General features: G+C 44.0%; 1 protein-coding gene across 1 annotated transcript in view; it reads left to right on the top strand.

Moving 5' to 3' along the window:
* The window catches only part of ctnnd2a (catenin (cadherin-associated protein), delta 2a), a 308,508-nt gene that overhangs the window by 11,864 nt on the left and 276,950 nt on the right, over positions 1-19,694 (top strand). Inside the window, 1 exon segment of the mRNA XM_031583814.2 lies at positions 10,579-10,712. Coding sequence (XP_031439674.1) covers positions 10,584-10,712 — 129 coding nt within the window. The 5' untranslated portion in view covers positions 10,579-10,583.

Genomic DNA, 19,694 nt, shown 5'->3' with positions numbered 1-19,694 from the left:
TTTCAACCCATACAATGGCGAATTTACATTAGCATTGATGTGCTTTTACTATCTTTAATTAGCTATCAGTTAATGTCAACGAGCTACATTATCCACAACACTCAAATGAAAATAATGGTTTGTACATGTTAACTAATGAATTTGATAATGTTAATGATCAGATTCTAAGTGTAAATGTTAATACGAAGGTTTACATAAACAAACAATGAATTTCACTTTCAGTATTTTTCATTGTTGGTTTATTACTACTGAAATTAAATAAAGCAGCTTTAGGTATCTTGGATGTGAAAGATTACCCAATTCCTTTCCCCAGTCCCATCCCCCCCCCCCCCCCCCCCCCCCCCCCCCCCCTTGAGTTATATACAGAACCTGACAGTAGCCTTGAATTGTTGTCTGGCTAATTCACACAGGGCATAAAGATCCAAAAGAGCATGTTAGGTTTACAGTTTATTTGTTTGAAGAGCAGGCTAGGTTTACAGTTTATTTGTACATTGTATATCTGTGCTGCTGCAGACTATGCAGTAGGCTGGTGATATATTCATCGTACAGCAGGATTTAAATGAGGGGGTGGGCGTAGGGTGGAATTCAATTCTGTGCGGCACATTTTATGTTGAAGTTGCAAATTATTGTGTGAGGTTTTTTTTTCTTCTGTCAGAGATGACTCTTCTGTCTATGGGCCAGGACTATCCCTGCGAGTGAGTTATATTCATTATTCAAAGTTTAATATCACACATTAGGTGGGAGTAAATTGGTGCTATCAATCACGGCAGACGCTGATGTTTGCTGGGCTTTTAAGCAGAATTTTCAGAACCGAAGAAGTAATCCAAGACACCCTACACAAACACATGCGCACGCAAACACACACACACACACACACACACACACACACACACACACACACACACATGCAAACACACACAAACGCGCACACACACACACACACACAAACACATGCACACACACACACAAACACACACTTTGGCATCATCATTTCATGTAGGTCTGCTTAGCCTTTTCCTTAGCCAATTGAATGTGCTCATTTTGTAGCCGGGAAGAGGAACGCCATGTAAAGTCGATACTCTGGCTAACAGAAAAGGCTGGGGTGTGATTTGTATTCAGTGACATGGTTTGGAGGGAAATGAAGAAAAAAAAAAAGAAGAAAATTTAATTCCGTGAAAGATGTGAAATGTAATCAGAAAAGATAATTCCATAAATATTTGCTTTTGAATTACGATGGTCAAATACTTACACTGTCACCGTATGATCTGCAGGGGCAACAAGGGGTGACATAGCAATAATGGAGCTGTTTAGGACAGAAGGAGACTTCAAATCATTCCTGATTGGACTTGCAGCTAAAGACGCAATGCCGTATTCAGTCTAATTTATTGTATTGAGCTGATTACGTCCATGATTGGATTATAATTCATGACAGATGGATTCTGCATGAAACATGATATTTGGAGCTAAAAGCAACCCGAGGGTTGTGAAATGTATGCCTGTTAAAGTGTATTTAAAAAAAAAAAAAAAAAATTCAGCACCTAGCCTTGCCAAGTGCTCAGCAGCGCCTCAGACGCTGTCCATAAATGCAAACCCTTGCTGAATTGAAGTGTTGACATTCTTTTTTTGTACCCGGGAGCCTGCATTCATCGTGACGAGGACACATTCCTCAAAAAGATGTTTTTTGCTAAGTCGCGTCTCACTTAGTTGTTGTTCCCTGCAGGCAAATATTTTTGGGCACCTATTTTGTCCACATACTTTTTAGAAACTGCTTTAAATATTACAAAAGAAGAATACAAAAGTAAAAAAGTTTGCCTGTCGGAGAGTTGAGTGCTTTGAGCTGGCCTTGAATCATGAAAAAGCTCATACCGCAATGGAAGTTTATGCTGCAATGATTCTCGCTCTGATCTGGCATGAATATCTCGGTATCGTGGTCCTGTCTCCACCTCACCTTCTCACTAGGTGTTTGGATGAATGTCAACGGGCCCTAGTTTGAGAGTGAAAACGGCTGCCGGAAACTGTAAATGAATGCACATAGTTGCACAAAAACAAGCACTTCACAGAGAGAGTTGAAGGTGTGGTCAAAGACACTAAGTGGGAAGAGCCAATAGCATTGCCAAGCAATCCCTTTAAACTGAACGTGTCAGATGAGAGTCCAATCTAAGAAGATGGCAATATCGGCAGGGGTTCTGGACAGTGTGCGCCAGGAGCACTTTTCCAAAGAATAAACCGTGGAGCTTCTTCTGTTCAAAACAATTAAATTCATCGACACATAATTGTAGCTTGTCAGGCATTTTAAAATACCCACGCCAACTCCCTTCAAACTGACTGTGTTAATCAGAGTTTGTGATTCTGAGCCTGTAAAAAAAGAAAGTGTCATTGTTTTTCTCACTTTTTTCATGATTCCATGACGAGCTATTTTTGTGGAGATCAATATACCTTATCCCACAAACGCATCCATTCTGGAGAATTTATATTGACCTAGCATGTCAAATGTTGAAACATACTGTACGTAACGTGATCACACTCCATTTGTCTAATGGAATACATGTGCAACTTCAGAGCTAGGTACTGAAATGAATGTACAGTATATAGCTTCCATCTCATGTGATGACATGCAGACATTCTGATACTCAATGCAGTGTGACTTGTGGGAGCAGGAGAGGTCAGCTCTATTTTCTATGAAAATAAAAGTTTTAAGATGGAAACCCAGGTTTTCTTAGTAGTTTACTTTTAATCCTTCCTCGGATAGGATATGTGTGGGTGTGGTGATGTGAAATAATGCTCTTAAATGTACTGCAACAGCATTTCAGGTTTGTCTCAGGTAACTATGGTATTCAACGTTAATTAGATTGACATTTTATCCTTAACACTACTTTTTTAACTCCAAATTATTTTGGGAACAAACTGTAGTCCATTTGGTGCTGTTGACGCAGTGTCAAGCTGTGAAAGCATCTAATGGACCCTATTTGCAGGTAAGCATAACAATGTGGCTATCATATGCATCCACCAGTCACCGCTAAAGCAGTTGTATTAACAGCTAAAATACTCATAAGGTTTCCCCACCCGGCGCATCCTCTCGCCTCACCCCTAAGGTCAAGTCTCGTGCACATGCACGTTGACAAGCATTTCATGAAAACATGATTGCTCTTTCTAAATATTTTTCCGCCACAGTACCGTGACGTGATTATAACTGCACGCATTTTCATTAAATGCATTAACACGCTGTTTTTATATACATATCATTTATATACTGTATATATATATATATATTTTATATACATACACACATATCAAGCGGTACGACAAAACACACTTTCTGCAGGTCTTACTGAGGGGGCTGGTGTGTGTGTCTTCTGGGTAGGAGCCACAAAAGGGGAAAATAAGGGAAATCTTTCTCCTTCCTGCGGAGTGACATTAATAACTGAGGAGATTAGATTTCAATTTGTACCTTCAAATCAGAGTGTTCCGCATTAATCTGACAGGGCAGGATAATGGCAAAACAATTACAAAAGAAGCAGGGTTTCGGCTCTGATGGAAAACAGCACTGAGGTGTTATATGTTGTGGCGTCGTGTGGCGTTTTTACCTCAGCTTTGAGAAATGCAGAAGAGGCCAGGCCAAAAGAACAGCTGGACAAAGAAGAATGCCCTGTTTTACTCTAGCTTTACAGAATCTCTAATGTCTCCCCACACTTCTGGTGTTTATTGAGCTAGGTTGGTTAATTTGGATCAGTTGTTAAACCAGGAAATGGCACTGCTGAGCAGAATCGTCTGCCCCGCTGCGTGGTTTGACCTCCTTAGAGTGCTTATCCCCCTTTGCCCTCCTGCTATGATGATCAACATAACTACACAGGTCGTGTTTTGTGCCTGTGGAGTGACTCTTTTTACAATGACAGCCTCCCGTCTCCCTCACACTTCAAATGTAGCCACAGGCCTCTCAGGGTTGGCCTGGTCCAGGCTGAAGAGAGGGCTGTTAAGTTAAGAAATGAGAAATGAAGTGTGTCACCGTAAGCGTATCGACTAGATGAATAGCTGCTTCTCAAATGGTTCAGTGCATGAAAGGATCCAAGGTAAGAAAGTTTTTTTCTTTCTTTCCCAAGCCGAACCCGAAATTGTTGAGGATGCGGGGGGAAGGAGAGAGTGAGCTTGAGTGTGAGCTTGAGTGTGAGCTTGAGTGAGAGTGAGAGTGTGAGCGAGTGTGAGGCCAAGCAACTCTAGGTTGAGTCAGACAGCTGTGCTTCTCGGGCCCATGCACTTCCATGAAGGTGCCAGTGCGTGTGTGTGTGTGTGTGTGTGTGATGCCCCCTGACACACACCTGAGGCAAGTTGGCGGGCACCTCTCCACTCACCTCTCCCACACCTCTGTCCCTCCCCAACCCTCCACCCGCTCCTGTTGACAACGTCAACCTCCCCACCAACACCGGAGCGAGGCAGAGCAGAAACAAGGAGGTGGACATGGAGGAGGAGGATGTGTCACCGGGAATCGCAGTGTCACGGTTATGGAGATAACCAGCTCTGCCAGGACTGGAGGAAGCTAGCACCGTGACTGCAGAAACATTTAGAGGGGTGCGATATGGAGAGGCTGTTCTGACAGGGGGGGTTCCCCTGGCGGTTTGCGCTAACACACACCAGACTTATGCACTCGTTCCAACCACAGGCGTGCAGACAGACAGGTAAGGGATTGTCCTGAAACAACACAAAATGAAGACTCGCTGTCAAGGGCTCAAATTCCCCATCTGTCAAGATGTTATACTTATCCCAGTCCAAGCACCTAAATGCCACGATGAATAGACCTGCGTGGACACATCTTTTTTGGGAACAATTTCTTTCTAGCTTCTCTATTTTTTGGGGGGCAGGGGGCTGCTCAGTATTTACGTTTTTGGGGGTTTTAGGATTCTGTAAATGTCTAGTCTATTCTCCAGACGGGGAGCCTGGCTCTGTCAGAGCTTTCATGTCTTATCTCAGCTGGAGAAATGAAATGTCAGCTGCATAGCCAGCCAGCGCAGGGCTCTGCAGTCAGCGCCCAAAGATATGCTTCATGTCAAACAGTGCAGCAATTACAGCTCGGGCTAAAGCCTCCACACCTCAACACAGGAGTCCTGGCAGAATGTTAGCCCGTAAAGATGACTAGTTTATCATATATGACAAGAGATTTTTTTTTTTCGTTTTACTTCATTTAATCTGAAAACTCTGATTCTCTGCTATTTTAGTCTGTCCCTTTGTCCATTTTCCTCTCTTTCTCTCTCTCTCTGGCTCTCTCTCTTTCTCTTTGTTTGTTTCTGTCTCTTTTGCTTTTTCCCTCTCTTTGTGTTTGTCTTTCACCTGTCTCTTTTTTTCTGTCTTTCTCGCTACTTCTCCCTCTTATGTTCCTCTGACCCTTTATTCTCTCTCTCTATCAGACATGTTTGTTTGTTTGTTTGTTTGTTTGTTTGTTTGTTTACATCCTGCTGCATTAACTCCGGGCTGGAATTGACATTGAGTGTGGAAAGTAGATGCCAGAGTTTCCTTGCCCTGCTCACTGGTGACTTTCACAGTGTGTGTGTGTGTGTGGGGGGGGTGGGTGGGTGTCACTCAATAACCGGACAGACACGCTGGCAGTAGCAGAGAAAGGGGGAAAGAAGCAGAGAGAGAGAGAGAGAGAGATGTGTGTATGTAGACAGCTACGGAGGGAGAGAGATCGAAAGAAAGAGTGAGGAGATGCATGTGCACTGGAAAAAATGATGGGTTTCTGATTGAACACAGTACAAACTAGTCTTGTGTCTCTTTGAACATGTTATTATTGGGTTGAACCAACTAATTTGGACACAGTTATCACCTTATCCAAATCAATCTTATGTAAGGTAAGCATAGAACAATGAAGCAAGTTCACGACAAGGAACGTAAATGATCAGATGGGGTCCTTGCTGCCACACTTCCTTATTCCCATCAGCCTTTGTAAGAACATTGCAATAATCAAGCTTGGATATTAGTGTTGTTAAAAAAGTTTGTTCATGTTAGTTGTTTTCAGATACCAAAACAATTTAGGACATGGGAGTGAAATGATCTAGTTGCAGTGACGTTGCAACCTCTGTAAGATTACGCTCAGTATGTACCTGCTTATCAAACCTGCAACACTATAATGTTGAAGTTTGTCAATGTTAATTCAAGAAATCTATGGCACCTACAGTAGCTGTGTCTATTGTATAAGGGACCTTAATACATTTTGTAAACTGAAAAATAAATACTGTGTTGATTTTAACACATTTCATTCATGTGCAACCAATGTCCAAATTAAGTAAATCTGTTTTCGAGAGAGAGAGAGAGAGAGAGAGAGAGGGATGGATGCAAACCAAGGACATAGAGAAAGGAGGAGGGAGAGGCATAACACCACCACTAATCGCCCATAGGACTCTATGCTAAGCCCCCATGAAGGAGAAATGACGGTGACATGGTTGCTTACTGTGGACTCCGTGTAAATTCAGAGTCAAATTCTGTAAGTCTCCCTATTTGTATTTACTCTATGATGCGTACATACCACTCTCCCTCCATACAAGAGCACTATATATATATATATATATATATATATATATATATATATATATTCTTTAATGGTGTGGTCGGTAATACTGTACTGTTTAAAAAGACAAAGCTGTTGAATAGCTTCTGCTTGACTGAGAGTGTGAAACCTTGGAAACTGTGTTAACTGCTGTGTCCTCTGGGGGCTGCTGTCAGAGGGCATCTAGTTGGCATTTGCCTGCAGGACACCGTGGACAGCGCAGGTGGGCGTAATGTCCAACAGCCGTGGAGTGGTGTGAAACACACGGACAGCTTTCCTCCGTCTATTATTTATTCTCTCTCCCCCTCTCTCTGTCTTTCTCTCTCTCTCTCTCTCTCTCTCTCCCTATTTCTCTCTCTCTATCTCTCTGTCTAGGAACTAAGGCCTGTCATGTCCCCCACAGTAGCACTAACAAACAGACAGTCCTCTGACTTCCTTCTTTGTGTGGTTCTCGAGGAACACACTGTACTGAGGGAACTCTGACGCACTGCATCACTGCATCACCTGTACACCCGGATATTTTTTACATACATCTTTTGGAAACTTGTGTTTGTAACTAAAGCAGAGTCTGACACAAGTCAAGGCCCTGGTTTGGAGCAGATCTGTCAGATCCAAGGCCATCAGACCCTCCCTACCGCATCCTCTGGGTTTGAAGGCTCTCTCTCTTCCTCTTTGATGGGGAGAATTAGAGATCGGGGGGGGGGGGGGGGGCCGCAGTCTTCTTGGTGCCGTGGTAACGAGGCATCCTCATCCAAGCCTCGGTTTTAATCAGCTATCTCACACCTCTGAGCCTCCATCAGTTCAGATCCCCCAACAGTCAGACACAGTCTCTCTACGCCCCCGCACATCTCCATGGGTGTCTCCTCTTCTCCAGCGGTGCGCGCTGCCAGGGTCCAGGGGGCACAGGCTTTGCCACACACGCAGGGTGCCCTCATTGTTTTTAGCGTGGTTACAAACTGTTCTGTTGGCAGCCAAAGTGCTGTTTGGCTCTCTTCTCTATCCAATTAGAACAGTGGTGGCTTTTCCCAGAAGTGCACGGGTGAGACGGGTGAGCCACGGGTGTAATATCCTGAAATACCAGGGGAAGTTCTGAAGTTCAAAAACATCTGATTAACGTCTCCGAGCCACCACAGTGGACACTGACAGGGGCTCTTGTCATTTAAAACAGGAAAAAATCTCCCTCGTGATTTCTTAATTAATGTGTTCTTTGTCACAACCTCTTGGAGATCAATTCGTCAAACTGTTGTGTCCATGTTTATTGACCTTTTCCGATAATTATAACTCAATCAGATCCCCCATGTCCTGATGGCTATTATATATTAAACAAAGACCCTGGCATTTAGTCGTTTGTCCATAGCAAGCCAGTGGAGAATCTCAGTTTTCACGTCAACAAAGCAAGGTCACAAAGGCAAAGACTGATAAATATTCTCAGACAACAGGGAAACTCTGAAACACATCCTTTGTGTTTCACAAATAATTATCCGAGCGTGATAAACAGCGCATTACATTTTAATGAGATTTCAAGGGATCCTCGTTTGCATGAAGGTTTGTTAAAATGTAAGCCTAGTCAGTCTCATTAATGAGAATTAGCTGTTAATATGCGACACGTTGTGGCTGTTGTGTTTAACATTGTTATATTGGTAACCTCTCCCCTCTCCTCAGTAGTGACATAAAGCTATCGCCTGGGACGCAATGTCAGTGTTGGCCTGTAAGCCTGTACGTTTTGGAGGAGAAACACCCTGATGTTCTCTTGACTGTGAGTTGCAATCTGCTAGGACTTCAATCGGTATTTTCCAAGGGCAACACTTTTTTTTTTGTCCTCATGCGGAGTGTGCCCACCGCACCACGCAACTTTTCTTACCAAACCGATGACAAACACAGAGGCCTTGCTATTGACGTATTGACTCCTGCAGGGAATAAAAGTAGCCATTCTTCTGTAAGACTGAACTCAATTTCACATGTGCAACAATTATCCGCTTGTTTTTATCCACAAAATTGTGTTATCGACCTTCTGATCTAGAGGACACAGAGTGAAGGGTCGTCTCCTGTGGTCGTCTCCTACATGGACTAAAGTCGAGTTTAGACTTTGTTGTGGCTTGAGAAAGGACAGAGATCAAGGCCTGTTTAACGTGAAATCAGCCATGATCATTTTAACACCATATGCAACATTTCAGAGACATGTCAACCTCAGGTTAATTCTACCCTCAAGTGTCCTCTTTCAATAATAATTGATCAAAATGATTGACATGGTATAATTTCATTCGTTCGTTCGTTCGTTCGTTCATTCATTCTTTTATCATTTACACAAGTTGATCTATCCTTCACGTTCATGCATTTGGAGCAGGCTCTCCTGTGGTTTGTTGCCGCCATCTGCCAGCCTCTTGTGATGACATGGGCGTGGAGGGCTTGTGGCATCCATCCCATAATGAAATGACTGTAGTGTGCTCAGTGAGCTGTTCCCACGGCAGCGCGGCGCGACGCGGCAGTACACGTGGCAAGCGAAGGCCGTCTGACGAGGGTCTGACAGCGGAGATGAGTCTGTCAGCTAGATGGCCCCTCGCTCTAAGCTCCGCGCCTGATTGGGCAATTTGTCATCTCGCTTGTCACTTTTTTTCCCCTGTCCTATCTCAACACAGTTATGATTTCCTGTTCCTCCATGGTTGCTGAGACTGTGCTGAGATTGCCTCCGTGTGGCTAAAGCTCTCTTGGGGTTTTCCAAGAAGGCCACGGGATTATTCTGAGATGACCCGGAAATTCAGTTAGGACACCTCACATGGCATAAACTGATTGGTTGACACTTGTGCAGTATTGTAAACCAATCAATATCATATCCGCGATGGCTCTTCATGAAGTAATTGTGCATCCCTGTGTAATTTGTTTCTTTTGTTCACCCGCCACTCTTCCTAACACCAGACCTGCCCTCAGTGCAGGAGCTGTACGCATCCTATGCATGTACTTTTGCATTGTTATAATTACTGTGGCAGTCTTACTGCAGACCTAAGTCTACTTCACATAGACCAGACCTACTGCAACGCCATAATGACTGAGAAACCGGATGTTAACAAAACTGAACTGAGGTTATATTAAATATAATTATATTACTAATATATTTAAATATTGTACATAGCTAATAACTGCCTTATTGTTTGTTTGTTTGTTTGTTTGTTTGTTTGTTTCAGCCAGTTACAGTAAGCAGCCAGTCACTTTTTTATGGCTTATGTAACCGGGGCATGCTAAAGTGAGAAAGCAACATTGAGCTGCAGGAGATAAACACTCTGGGAATGATGGTCTAAGTAGCCATTATTAGGTTTGGGGTAGGAAATAACTCTCTGGCTCCAAACGTATAGCAGGTCCTGCTTCTTTAAAGGGGCCTGTGAGTGGGTTAGGTTTGCCAGCCCAGCCTATGAGTATGACTGAGTGTCCTGAGACTGTCCTTCGGTTTCATCTGTCATTATCTGCATGACGCGCCCCAGGCAGTGGAGAAGTAATGGCCCGGTTATTTCTCGGAGTTTGTTTGTAATCAATACAGATAGTCCTTGGGCAGTATTTGTCCTTGATTTCCCTCAGGTTGCCTTGGGTTCCTTTTTTTTCGCTCGTATATGCGCACGCTGGAGAGTTGCTACAGTCAGGGGTTGAAGTCTCTTCTCCGGTGTTCTGTGTCAGGCATGTGGATTTTCAGGAGCGCCTTGAGACCAATTGAATCAGGTGAAATGGGAAACGCGTGGAGGAGGAGTACCTTCTCCCTACTCACTGGCCTGCTGTGTGATATCATGGGCCTACTTGTGGAATAAAATCATGTGTATTAGGTCGTCGTTGTTACTGATTGTTTTGTATGTCGTCATGTACCCTGTTTTCAGAGGTAACGTCTGCAAGCCTGTTGTGTTGGTGGTGGTGGTTGTTGTTGTTGTTGTTGTAGTAGTAGTTGTTGATGTTGTTATTGATGTTGGCTTCAGGAGTGATGCCAGCCAGTCTGTAGTTGTTGTCGCTGTTTTTGTTGTTGTTGTTGTTGTTGTGACCGACTTTGCCCTGGTTTGCTGTGGTTGCAGGAGTAATGCCAGTTCCAGACCAGCCATCCGACGCTGAAAAGCCCGCCCTGCTGAGCCCAGTTCTGTCCGCCTCCAACGGCGACGGCTCTGAGAAAGAATCCACCTCCGCCATCTTGGCCTCAGTCAAAGAGCAGGTACATTAAGGGCTTATCTTCCTGTCATGCCGTCGTTTATCAAGCCAGAGAAGAAGGAGACGTGGCTTGCCACACTGCAGAGATGCTGTTGAGTTCAGTGTGCTGCGTGTCGCCGCGTGTCGCAGCGTGGTGCGAGGTGGCTTGCTGAGGTCACTGAGGGTATCTGAGCACATTTGTCATTTTAATGTGGGTGTCAGGGGCTACAGCAGCGAATGGAAAGATTAAAAGGAATATGAGTACATGAGGACAGGCCTGTCTTTTCGCAACGGCCAATCCTTGACATTTTCAAGTCGCTTATATATTCATTGGCCGCTACGTCCCAGTGCATGACTAGGGCTTACGAGGATATGAATCACATCTTGGAACCATTTTTTCAATGATTTTGTATATACAGTGCAGATAATGTTGAAATAATGATTCTTATATTTGATTCTTCTTATTAACATCCTGATCTTGCGAATCTTTTTTGAACCAGATTGCTCTAGTATGGCGTGCATAGCTTTAAATGTAGTTTTCCTGTGCCCATCCGTAGATCTCTTTGAAATATATCAGCATCCTTCACTTGATCAAATTCGGCCATTTTACTGCAAGGAAGTGTGAGGTGTCTTAACATGTACATCATAATTTTTTGCCCAGCTTCATTTCAGAGAAATGTGTGGAGCTGTTTATAGGGACCAATCAAAGCGAAGAGAAATATAAGTCATACTGCTGGCCAATGAAGTGAGAGATCAGCACAGGACGCAGGATGGAACATTAAAGTAATAGACCTCGAAATAAGGCAATTATAATAGTATTTCGGTTGCGCACTAAACTAGTCGGATTATGTTTTCACGCAGGCCTCCTCAAAGAGCTCTGCAGTAAATCGCATGGATTAAGAACTACAGCAAAAAGAAAAAAGAAAAACCCAGTTCAGCACTGATTGAGACATAACACACTAACCACATCAAAAGGATGGTCTTTTATTTGGCTTAAGGGAGTTGAGACAAACGGTGCACTTCCTTGCCCAGTATGTCAGTGCCCTATTTGTGTCCGGAAAAAGCCTCTCTGAGTTAGGATGCCCCAGATTATAGGTGTCCCACCAAGGACAAAGGGTAAGGAGTTAGAGTCTGTCAGAAAATGTGAGTAGGAATTACAGGAAAAGTAGGGGGAGTCTCACCTACTAAATTAAGACTTGTATCCCCACAAAGAAGGAATACATAAACTCTTTTTCCAGTTCCAGTTTACCTGGATAGCCCTCCAAATAATATATAATCCAAATACATCCTCTGACACTGATGGCAAGGAGCAGTACCAAAAAAAACATTTTAAAAGGGTAAGGAGCAGATAATAGCTTTTACAGATAGTCAAGCCACTCAAAGCTAAGTTGAAAAGCATGTTGAAAGCTTGCTGGATATTTGTGAAAGAGCCTCTATAATAGACTATTGACTGCCCACGATGGACCATTCAAATAAAGTTGTACCAAATTACTCCTATGGTTGAACTCTGCTGAAATGAAAATGTATTAATAGGGACCTTTCTGGCCCAGAGAGCTGACCCATCCACTGTTGCAAGTAATCAGGACAGCTATGGAACTACACAAAGCCATAAAAACGCTGATTGAGGAGAGTAAGCGATGTTGCTTTATCAATTCATGAGAGACTCAGTTCGGCAAGAACTTAATCACATCACGCAGTGCACAAAACCACTCTGGCTGCTCGTTGCCTGGAAATATAAATCACTTGATCAATGAATATGAGGCTTTATGTCAGCACTTTTCAGAGACGCATTTGACATCTCTGTGTTTCCAATTGCTCACACAGATTTGCCTTTTTTACAGCTCAGGCACAATGGTCCTCTCAGCCTCTCTCTCCCTGTGCTCTAAAAGGGCTGGGCTCTTTTATAAATATATTAGGGAGCTTTAAAATGTCGACAGCACAGGCAGCAACTTTAATAATCAAGGCATTAAAAAACACAGACAGCTGATCCAGCACTGTTGTAGAGAGCACTGCCTGCTTCTGGATTCCTCTCTGGGTTTGATTAATAGGACTGCATTTGTCATAGTGCTGCATTTGTTGACGCAGAGCTGAACACTTCATAGCGGTTGAGCTGCCCCCCCCCCCCCCCCCCCCACACACACCTGCACTTGTTCTCTAAAATAAGACAGGTGTTAGACTCCTGGGCCCATCCCATGTTTATAATAATAATCATTCAATCTTATACAGCGCTTTTCTAAATACCCAAAGTCGCTTTACAGAGTCCAGAGTCCAGTAATCATTCATACACAGTCATACCGGTGGTGGTAAGCTACATCAGTAGCCACAGCTGCCCTGGGACTGACTGTTTTACTGCTCCTCACCCTGATAAATGCATGTTTTAGGGTAAATTCTGGGGTACGTAGGGCAACACTGATGGCCTTTGTTCCACTGTACCTTTTGATGGCAAAGATGTATCAGTGCCAATAAGACAAGTACAGTCAATTCCACTGTGGGGTAACCTAAAAGTTACAGTATGCAGTGTATATAGCATAGCATAGCATAGCATAGCATAGCATAGTATACTATAGTATAGCATAGCATATTATAGCATAGCATAGCAAATAAAAAACAGCACATTTTTAACATGACAACTAAATTCTTTATTAATGGTGCACTGACTATCCATTTCTGCCAGCTACAATCAGTGCTAATCAGTTAATGTTATGATAGTGAGTAAGCAGAGACATCTACTTGGATCATTGTCTAAGATATGAAGTCTCTTTAGGCCGTATTACTCTCTGGCGAATGGATCAGAATAAAGACAAACAAGTGGCTATAGTCTTCTTGACCCTTAAAAGCACTTCTCAGATCACAGTTTTTAATGGAAACTATAATGCAACGTGAAACTCACTTTACTGAATACTGGCGTGTAGTCAACCTTGGTGTGCTTTGAGTCTGTCATATATCTAGCCTGTGCAGGGCTATGTAAATTGGCTGGGGTATTCTTAAGGGTAATCTGCTTTTTGTTGACCCTGATAAATATTGCAGTTATCCTTGATGCACGCGTAAATGGCCACCACTAAATCACCTGCTCATATTGCTCAATGTGTTCTGGTCACCTTGGGCGTAGGCAAGTGGAGTTGCTCCCTGATGTTTTTGCATTGGGTCTCGCATGCGTCTGTCTGTCCCCAAGGTCAGCTGAGAGCTGTGAGCCGTGAGCTGTGAGCCGTGAGCCGTGAGCCGCGAGCCGTGAGCGAGTGACGTGCCAAAGAGAGAGATAAGAAAAGAGGAGGGAGGTCTTTATGAAATTTCCATTCCATGAGACTTCCACCTCGCCTCCGCAGGTCAATAAATACAAACCCTGTGGCCTGTGTTGAGCCGATCACACAGCTCTCGGGGGAGTCTTGGGAGTCTCCTCTCGCTGTGAGAGTGAGAGAGGACTGCTGTGAGAGTGAGAGAGGACTGCTGTGAGAGTGAGAGAGGACTGCTGTAAGAGTGAGAGAGGACTGCTGAGGGTTTTACATCTGAGAGAGTGAGAGAGGACTGCTGAGGGTTTTATAGCTGTGAGAGTGAGAGAGGACTGCTGAGTGTTTTACAGCTCAGTGTGAGAGGACTGCTGAGTGTTTTACAGCTGAGAGAGTGAGAGAGGACTGCTGTGAGTGAGAGAGGACTGCTGTAAGAGTGAGAGAGGACTGCTGAGGGTTTTACATCTGAGAGAGTGAGAGAGGACTGCTGAGGGTTTTACAGCTCAGAGTGAGAGGACTGCTGAGTGTTTTACAGCTCAGAGTGAGAGGACTGCTGAGTGTTTTACAGCTGAGAGAGTGAGAGAGGACTACTCAGAATCAGAATCAGAATCAGGTTTTATTGGCCAAGTAAGTTTGCACAAACAAGGAATTTGACTTGGTAAAGTGACTCTCAGTGTGCTTGCACAAAATATACAACACAATACAATACAATACAATACAATACAATACAATACAAACAAACAAACAGTGCAACAGTGCAATGGACTAAGGAGTTTAAGAAAGTATGTACAAGGCGGAATGGCTATATACAGTAGCTGTGAAATGTTGCACAACAGTAGTGCAAAGAAGAAGTGGAGAGTGCGAGAAGTGCAGGGATAAATATATAAATATAAATATATATGCTACAGTGGGTTAGTAGTGAGACGTTCAGTAGTGAGACGGCAAGGGGGAAGAAACTGTTTTTGTGTCTGGAGGTTTTGGCGAACAGTGATCTGTAGCATCTACCAGAGGGGAGGAGTTTGAATAATTTGTGTCCGGGGTGTGAGGGGTCTGCAGTGATTTTTCCTGCCCGTTTCCTGACTCTGGAGGTGTACAGGTCTTGGATGGTGGGCAGGTTGGCACCGATGATCTTTTCTGCAGACTACTGAGGGTTTTACATCTGAGAGAGTGAGAGAGGACTGCTGAGGGTTTTACAGCTGAGAGAGTGAGAGAGGACTGCTGAGGGTTTTACAGCTGAGAGAGTGAGAGAGGACTGCTGAGGGTTTTACAGCTGAGAGAGTGAGAGAGGACAGCTGAGAGAGTGAGAGAGGACTGCTGAGGGTTTTACAGCTGAGAGGCTCAATCTCCCCATCATTGAGACATCTGGATGATGCACCAGAGAATTTGTGTAGGTATGGGGAAAAAAAACACACAAAAAACTAAAACGCTGATGGTGTCTAAAGTGCTGCCCCGCCTTCGCCTCAGTAACCCCAGTGTGCCTGTCCTCACCATGGTGCCACTACGCTACTGTGCCTGAGAGAGAGAGAGAGAGAGAGAGAGGTGGACCGGGAGAGAGAAGCTGGTTCCCTTGTGTCCACTGACATGTATGCCGTTGTGGTGGCAAGGAGAGGGCAATGATCATAAGCAGGCCACTAGCATCATCATAATCATCATCACCACCACCACCGCCATCATCATCATCACTATCATAATCATTTCTATCAAAATGGTAATGCACACAGACCCTGAATTACCCATTCTCTCAGAACCATGTTGAGAAAATAACATTACCTCGGGTGGATGTGTAAAGCCACTGTTTTATGCTCTCTATTTTTACTTTAAGTTTGCTGTTTAGGTTTGTAACAGATATCAGTTGAGGACTGCATTACAGGATCGCCTTATAGCATGTTGCATATTGGATGCTGTCAGCTTGTTTGCCATTGAAATGCAGAAGCATCAATACATATTGATGATATGGAAATACATCCCCGCATGGCGCTACCTTTAAAGCTCGCTCTGTGTGATGGACTCTGGAGGCATCTGTGGCATATCTTACCCTGTAGAGAACATGGCTTTCCTTCCTCTACACCACCTCCCCCCAAATGACAAATGAAATCATTCTGACCCGCTTACCCCCTGTGAGGAGGGGGAGGGGGAGGAGGAGGGGGGTGGTGGTGAGGTAGAGGGATGAGTCTTTACCATATCACACTCGATGCAAATATGATCTTAGTGGAGAGACATCCTTACAAGCGGGCAGTGATCTGATTCCAGTCTGGCTTTGATCTTCACATGGTCTCTATAATCTTAGCAGGGCTTTCTTCAGGAATCAGTCGTTTTGATGTGCTTTGATTCCAGCTTCCATGTCCTGTACCAAAAACTGTCTTCAGCTGTCAAGCATCCGCTATAAACTTACATTTGTACTAGATTTGTGTGATTTTGTTGGCCCTTCAAGACAAAGCTTTCCTGAGTTAAAATGTAATCTCTTTTTCTGTACTGTTTTGAACGCTGGATATCTTTGGATTTTATTTCCTGTTCTTCAGTCAGGAAGGCATTTTTATTTGCCGTCTTCTCTGCTCATCTTCTCTGCTCTTTTGGATGAGGACTGGTCTGTCGTTTCAGCTGTACTATATGTATATGTTGTTGACCCTATTGATCTTCACGTACAGCTTGTTCAGATGGTCAGCTGACTCTCCACCTCTGTCAATGCCGATGTTATGCTGGCAGACACTCAAGCCCAGGACACACTTATCCCAAGGCTTCCACTGCCCAACAAAGGCAGGTCTTCACATAAAGAATGGGACTAAACACAGGAGGCCTTATGTAGCTCGTCAAACCTCTGAACTTTGACCTTGGGCATGATAGCCACAAGTTACAGCACTCAGTCTTACCCTTATTCATTCAGCAGATAATTTTATCCAAAGTGACTAACTGACTAACAACACAGACAAGGTAGGTGTGTTATGATGACTGTTGTGATATGTGTTGATATGTTATGATATGCGCTCCCTGGTAATCAAACCTGTGGCCATGGCATTGTTAGTGTTCTGCTACTTCAATTGAGCTCAAGAAGTGACTCTACTCAGAAGCTCACTGGCCTCACCGTCACTTTTGCATGTCACCATCTGCCGAGTAACATGAAAATGCCACGAGGCTAACCTGGATTTGGGTAAGAGGAGCGTTGTCTTGTGGGTATCTAATCTGCTCTCTTCTGAAACTCCCAGTGGCTGTTCCCAGCAGGATGGAGGGGGGATGGATAAGACAGGACCGCTGCGTGGGGACGAGGCCCAGGGCCTGCTACTTGTGATGCTACTCTGTTTGTTTCGGCATCCTCTGCACTTCTTTGGCAGCGGCTGCGAGCGGCGCAGGCTGCGATAAATCATCTTTATGTCTCGCGGGGTGGCGAGTTCGCTGGCTCAAGCTCCATAAATACGACAGACAAAACATACACTAAGCAGAAAGTGTGCGGCGCTTGACATGCATTTTGTGCTGATTGTTTAGTTTTGCAAATGTTTATGGACTATTTAGCTGGAGTTTCCCAGTAATTAGGTCCTTGTTGACTACTAGTGTGATGATGTCAGCCTTTTGAAAACTGATGAATTCTGGCCCCTCACATCTGGTGTGCAGGGGGGGGGGATATTTCTGAGGATTAGTAGCGAGACATTAAGGGGTCATCAAATAGAGATATCTGAAAGGAAGTGATTGTGTACTGTGCGCCATCTGCAGTGGGACAAAACAACACAGTTATGTGCCTATGGTGCAGCATATGCCTCTCCTAGACATTTGCGCAACACACACACATGCACACACACGCATAAACGCACAAGCATGCACACCTGCACACGCATGCACCCACGCACACACGCACACGCATGTACACATACACATACACATACACATACACATACACATACACACATACACACATACACACATACACACATACACACGCACATACACGCACAGGCAGAGGTAGAGAGAGGGAAGACAGGAGTGTGGGCAGGCATGTGAGAAACAGTCTGAAAATGAGACAGAGGTAGTGAGATTAGAGAGAGGCTGGTGCAGGCTTATGAGAAAGTGAGAAAGAGAGAGAGGGCTAAAGAGTGAGAGTAAGAGAGGGGGAGATAGAGAGGGAGGGAGAGAGATATATATATAGAGAGAGAGATAAAGAGAAAGGGAGAGAGAGGGATGTAGGGAGAGGGAAAGAGAGGGAGAGAGAAAGAGAGGGAGGGAGGAACAGGGCTCCCAGTGTTGCAGCAGTAAGCACATGCTGCTGAGGGGCCCCTGGGGGCTATGCCTCTAATGGCAGCCTGAGACCCGCTGGAATAATAAAGTCACACGGTGACGTCCACACATCCTGTGACCACATATACACACACCACACTCACATTCATTTCACACACACACTCACATATACACTACATGCATGCACACACACTACATACACACATGATCTCTCTCTCCCTCTCTGTCATTCACACACATACACACACACATACACACACACACACACACACACACACACACACACACACACACACACACACACACACACACACACACACACACACACACACACACACACTTCCTCTGTCTGTGCCAAGGGAGATGCTCAGAGCTCATGTTTCCATCTCTATCTGTCCCAGTATAACTCCTGTGCCCTTAACTCAGTAACATCATCAGCCTCCTACGAGAGCTGCAGCCGCACCACCCCACCCACTCCCATTAGAGCATCTTAGTCTAGGCTTCAGCTTAATTTCCTTCAGCCTGATTTAGCATTTGTCTGTGAAGAGACATACAGTACATGACGTGAGCCTGTGTGGACATTACTCAGCTGAAACCAGGGATTCCTTTGAGCCTGATCCTGCCGGAATAGGTTGTGGGGACTCTCTCTTTTTGACTGCCTGCATTGCGGTACCTATTTGCACGGAAAGGATCCCTACAGAGATAGATCTGCGTCTGTTTACCTCAATAACTGTAAAGAAACTGTAAAAAAACAACTGTTTGTACAGTTGCTGTAGTTTTAGTAGTTTCTGTAGTTTCTGTTTCTTTACAGAAGCAAAGATTCAAATACTATTAATACACTTCGGAACTATCAGATGAGTTGTTTTAGCGTCTACCTTGATTAATTCCCTTCAACGCGAACAAGGTGACTAGCAAACCAAATTTCAACGCAAGCTAGGACAGGGGGGAAGTGAAAAGTGAATTACAGGGAAGGACATTGTTGCCTACCTCAGCTCATCTCTGTAATAATTAGGTTGCATTCTAATTCTGCAATAAAATCTAGCTAATAAGATAGATTTAATTATGAGACGACTTGCAGTAAATGTAAACTGAGCATCTGGCAAGGCTTTCTATACTTCTGGCCTTCTACATCATGTAGACACTGAATAACTGATACTATGTACTGTGGCTCCTTGTATGATGATGGTGATTCTTGCACGACATCCACACTATTACAACGACTCTAGTTGTCATTTTACATAAAACAGCTTTATTTGGTTGGTGTGACTTACAAACCCGCTGTGAAATGTCAACCTATATGTTAGTTTTAGTAACCCGTGTTAGCAACAAAACATATTCAATGAACATTGTAAAGGAATTATCCCAAACAAATATTTTACGGAATTGTCCCATTTGTAGATAGAGAAATTGCGCTCCTTCTCACTTTAGGGCTGTCTTCATTGCCACTATACTGAGAGACTTTAATCTATTTAAAAAAAGTAAATGGGATAACGTGTTGATCTGTGGTTTGAACTGAGTGAGTACTGTGCTGTAAAATACAACAAAAAATAATAATAGATACT

This window comes from Clupea harengus, chromosome 17, assembly GCF_900700415.2.
Source record: "Clupea harengus chromosome 17, Ch_v2.0.2, whole genome shotgun sequence".
Taxonomy (NCBI): Eukaryota; Metazoa; Chordata; class Actinopteri; order Clupeiformes; family Clupeidae; genus Clupea; species Clupea harengus.
Note: the sequence above shows the minus strand (reverse complement) of the source record. Positions and strands in the feature narration are given on the sequence as shown.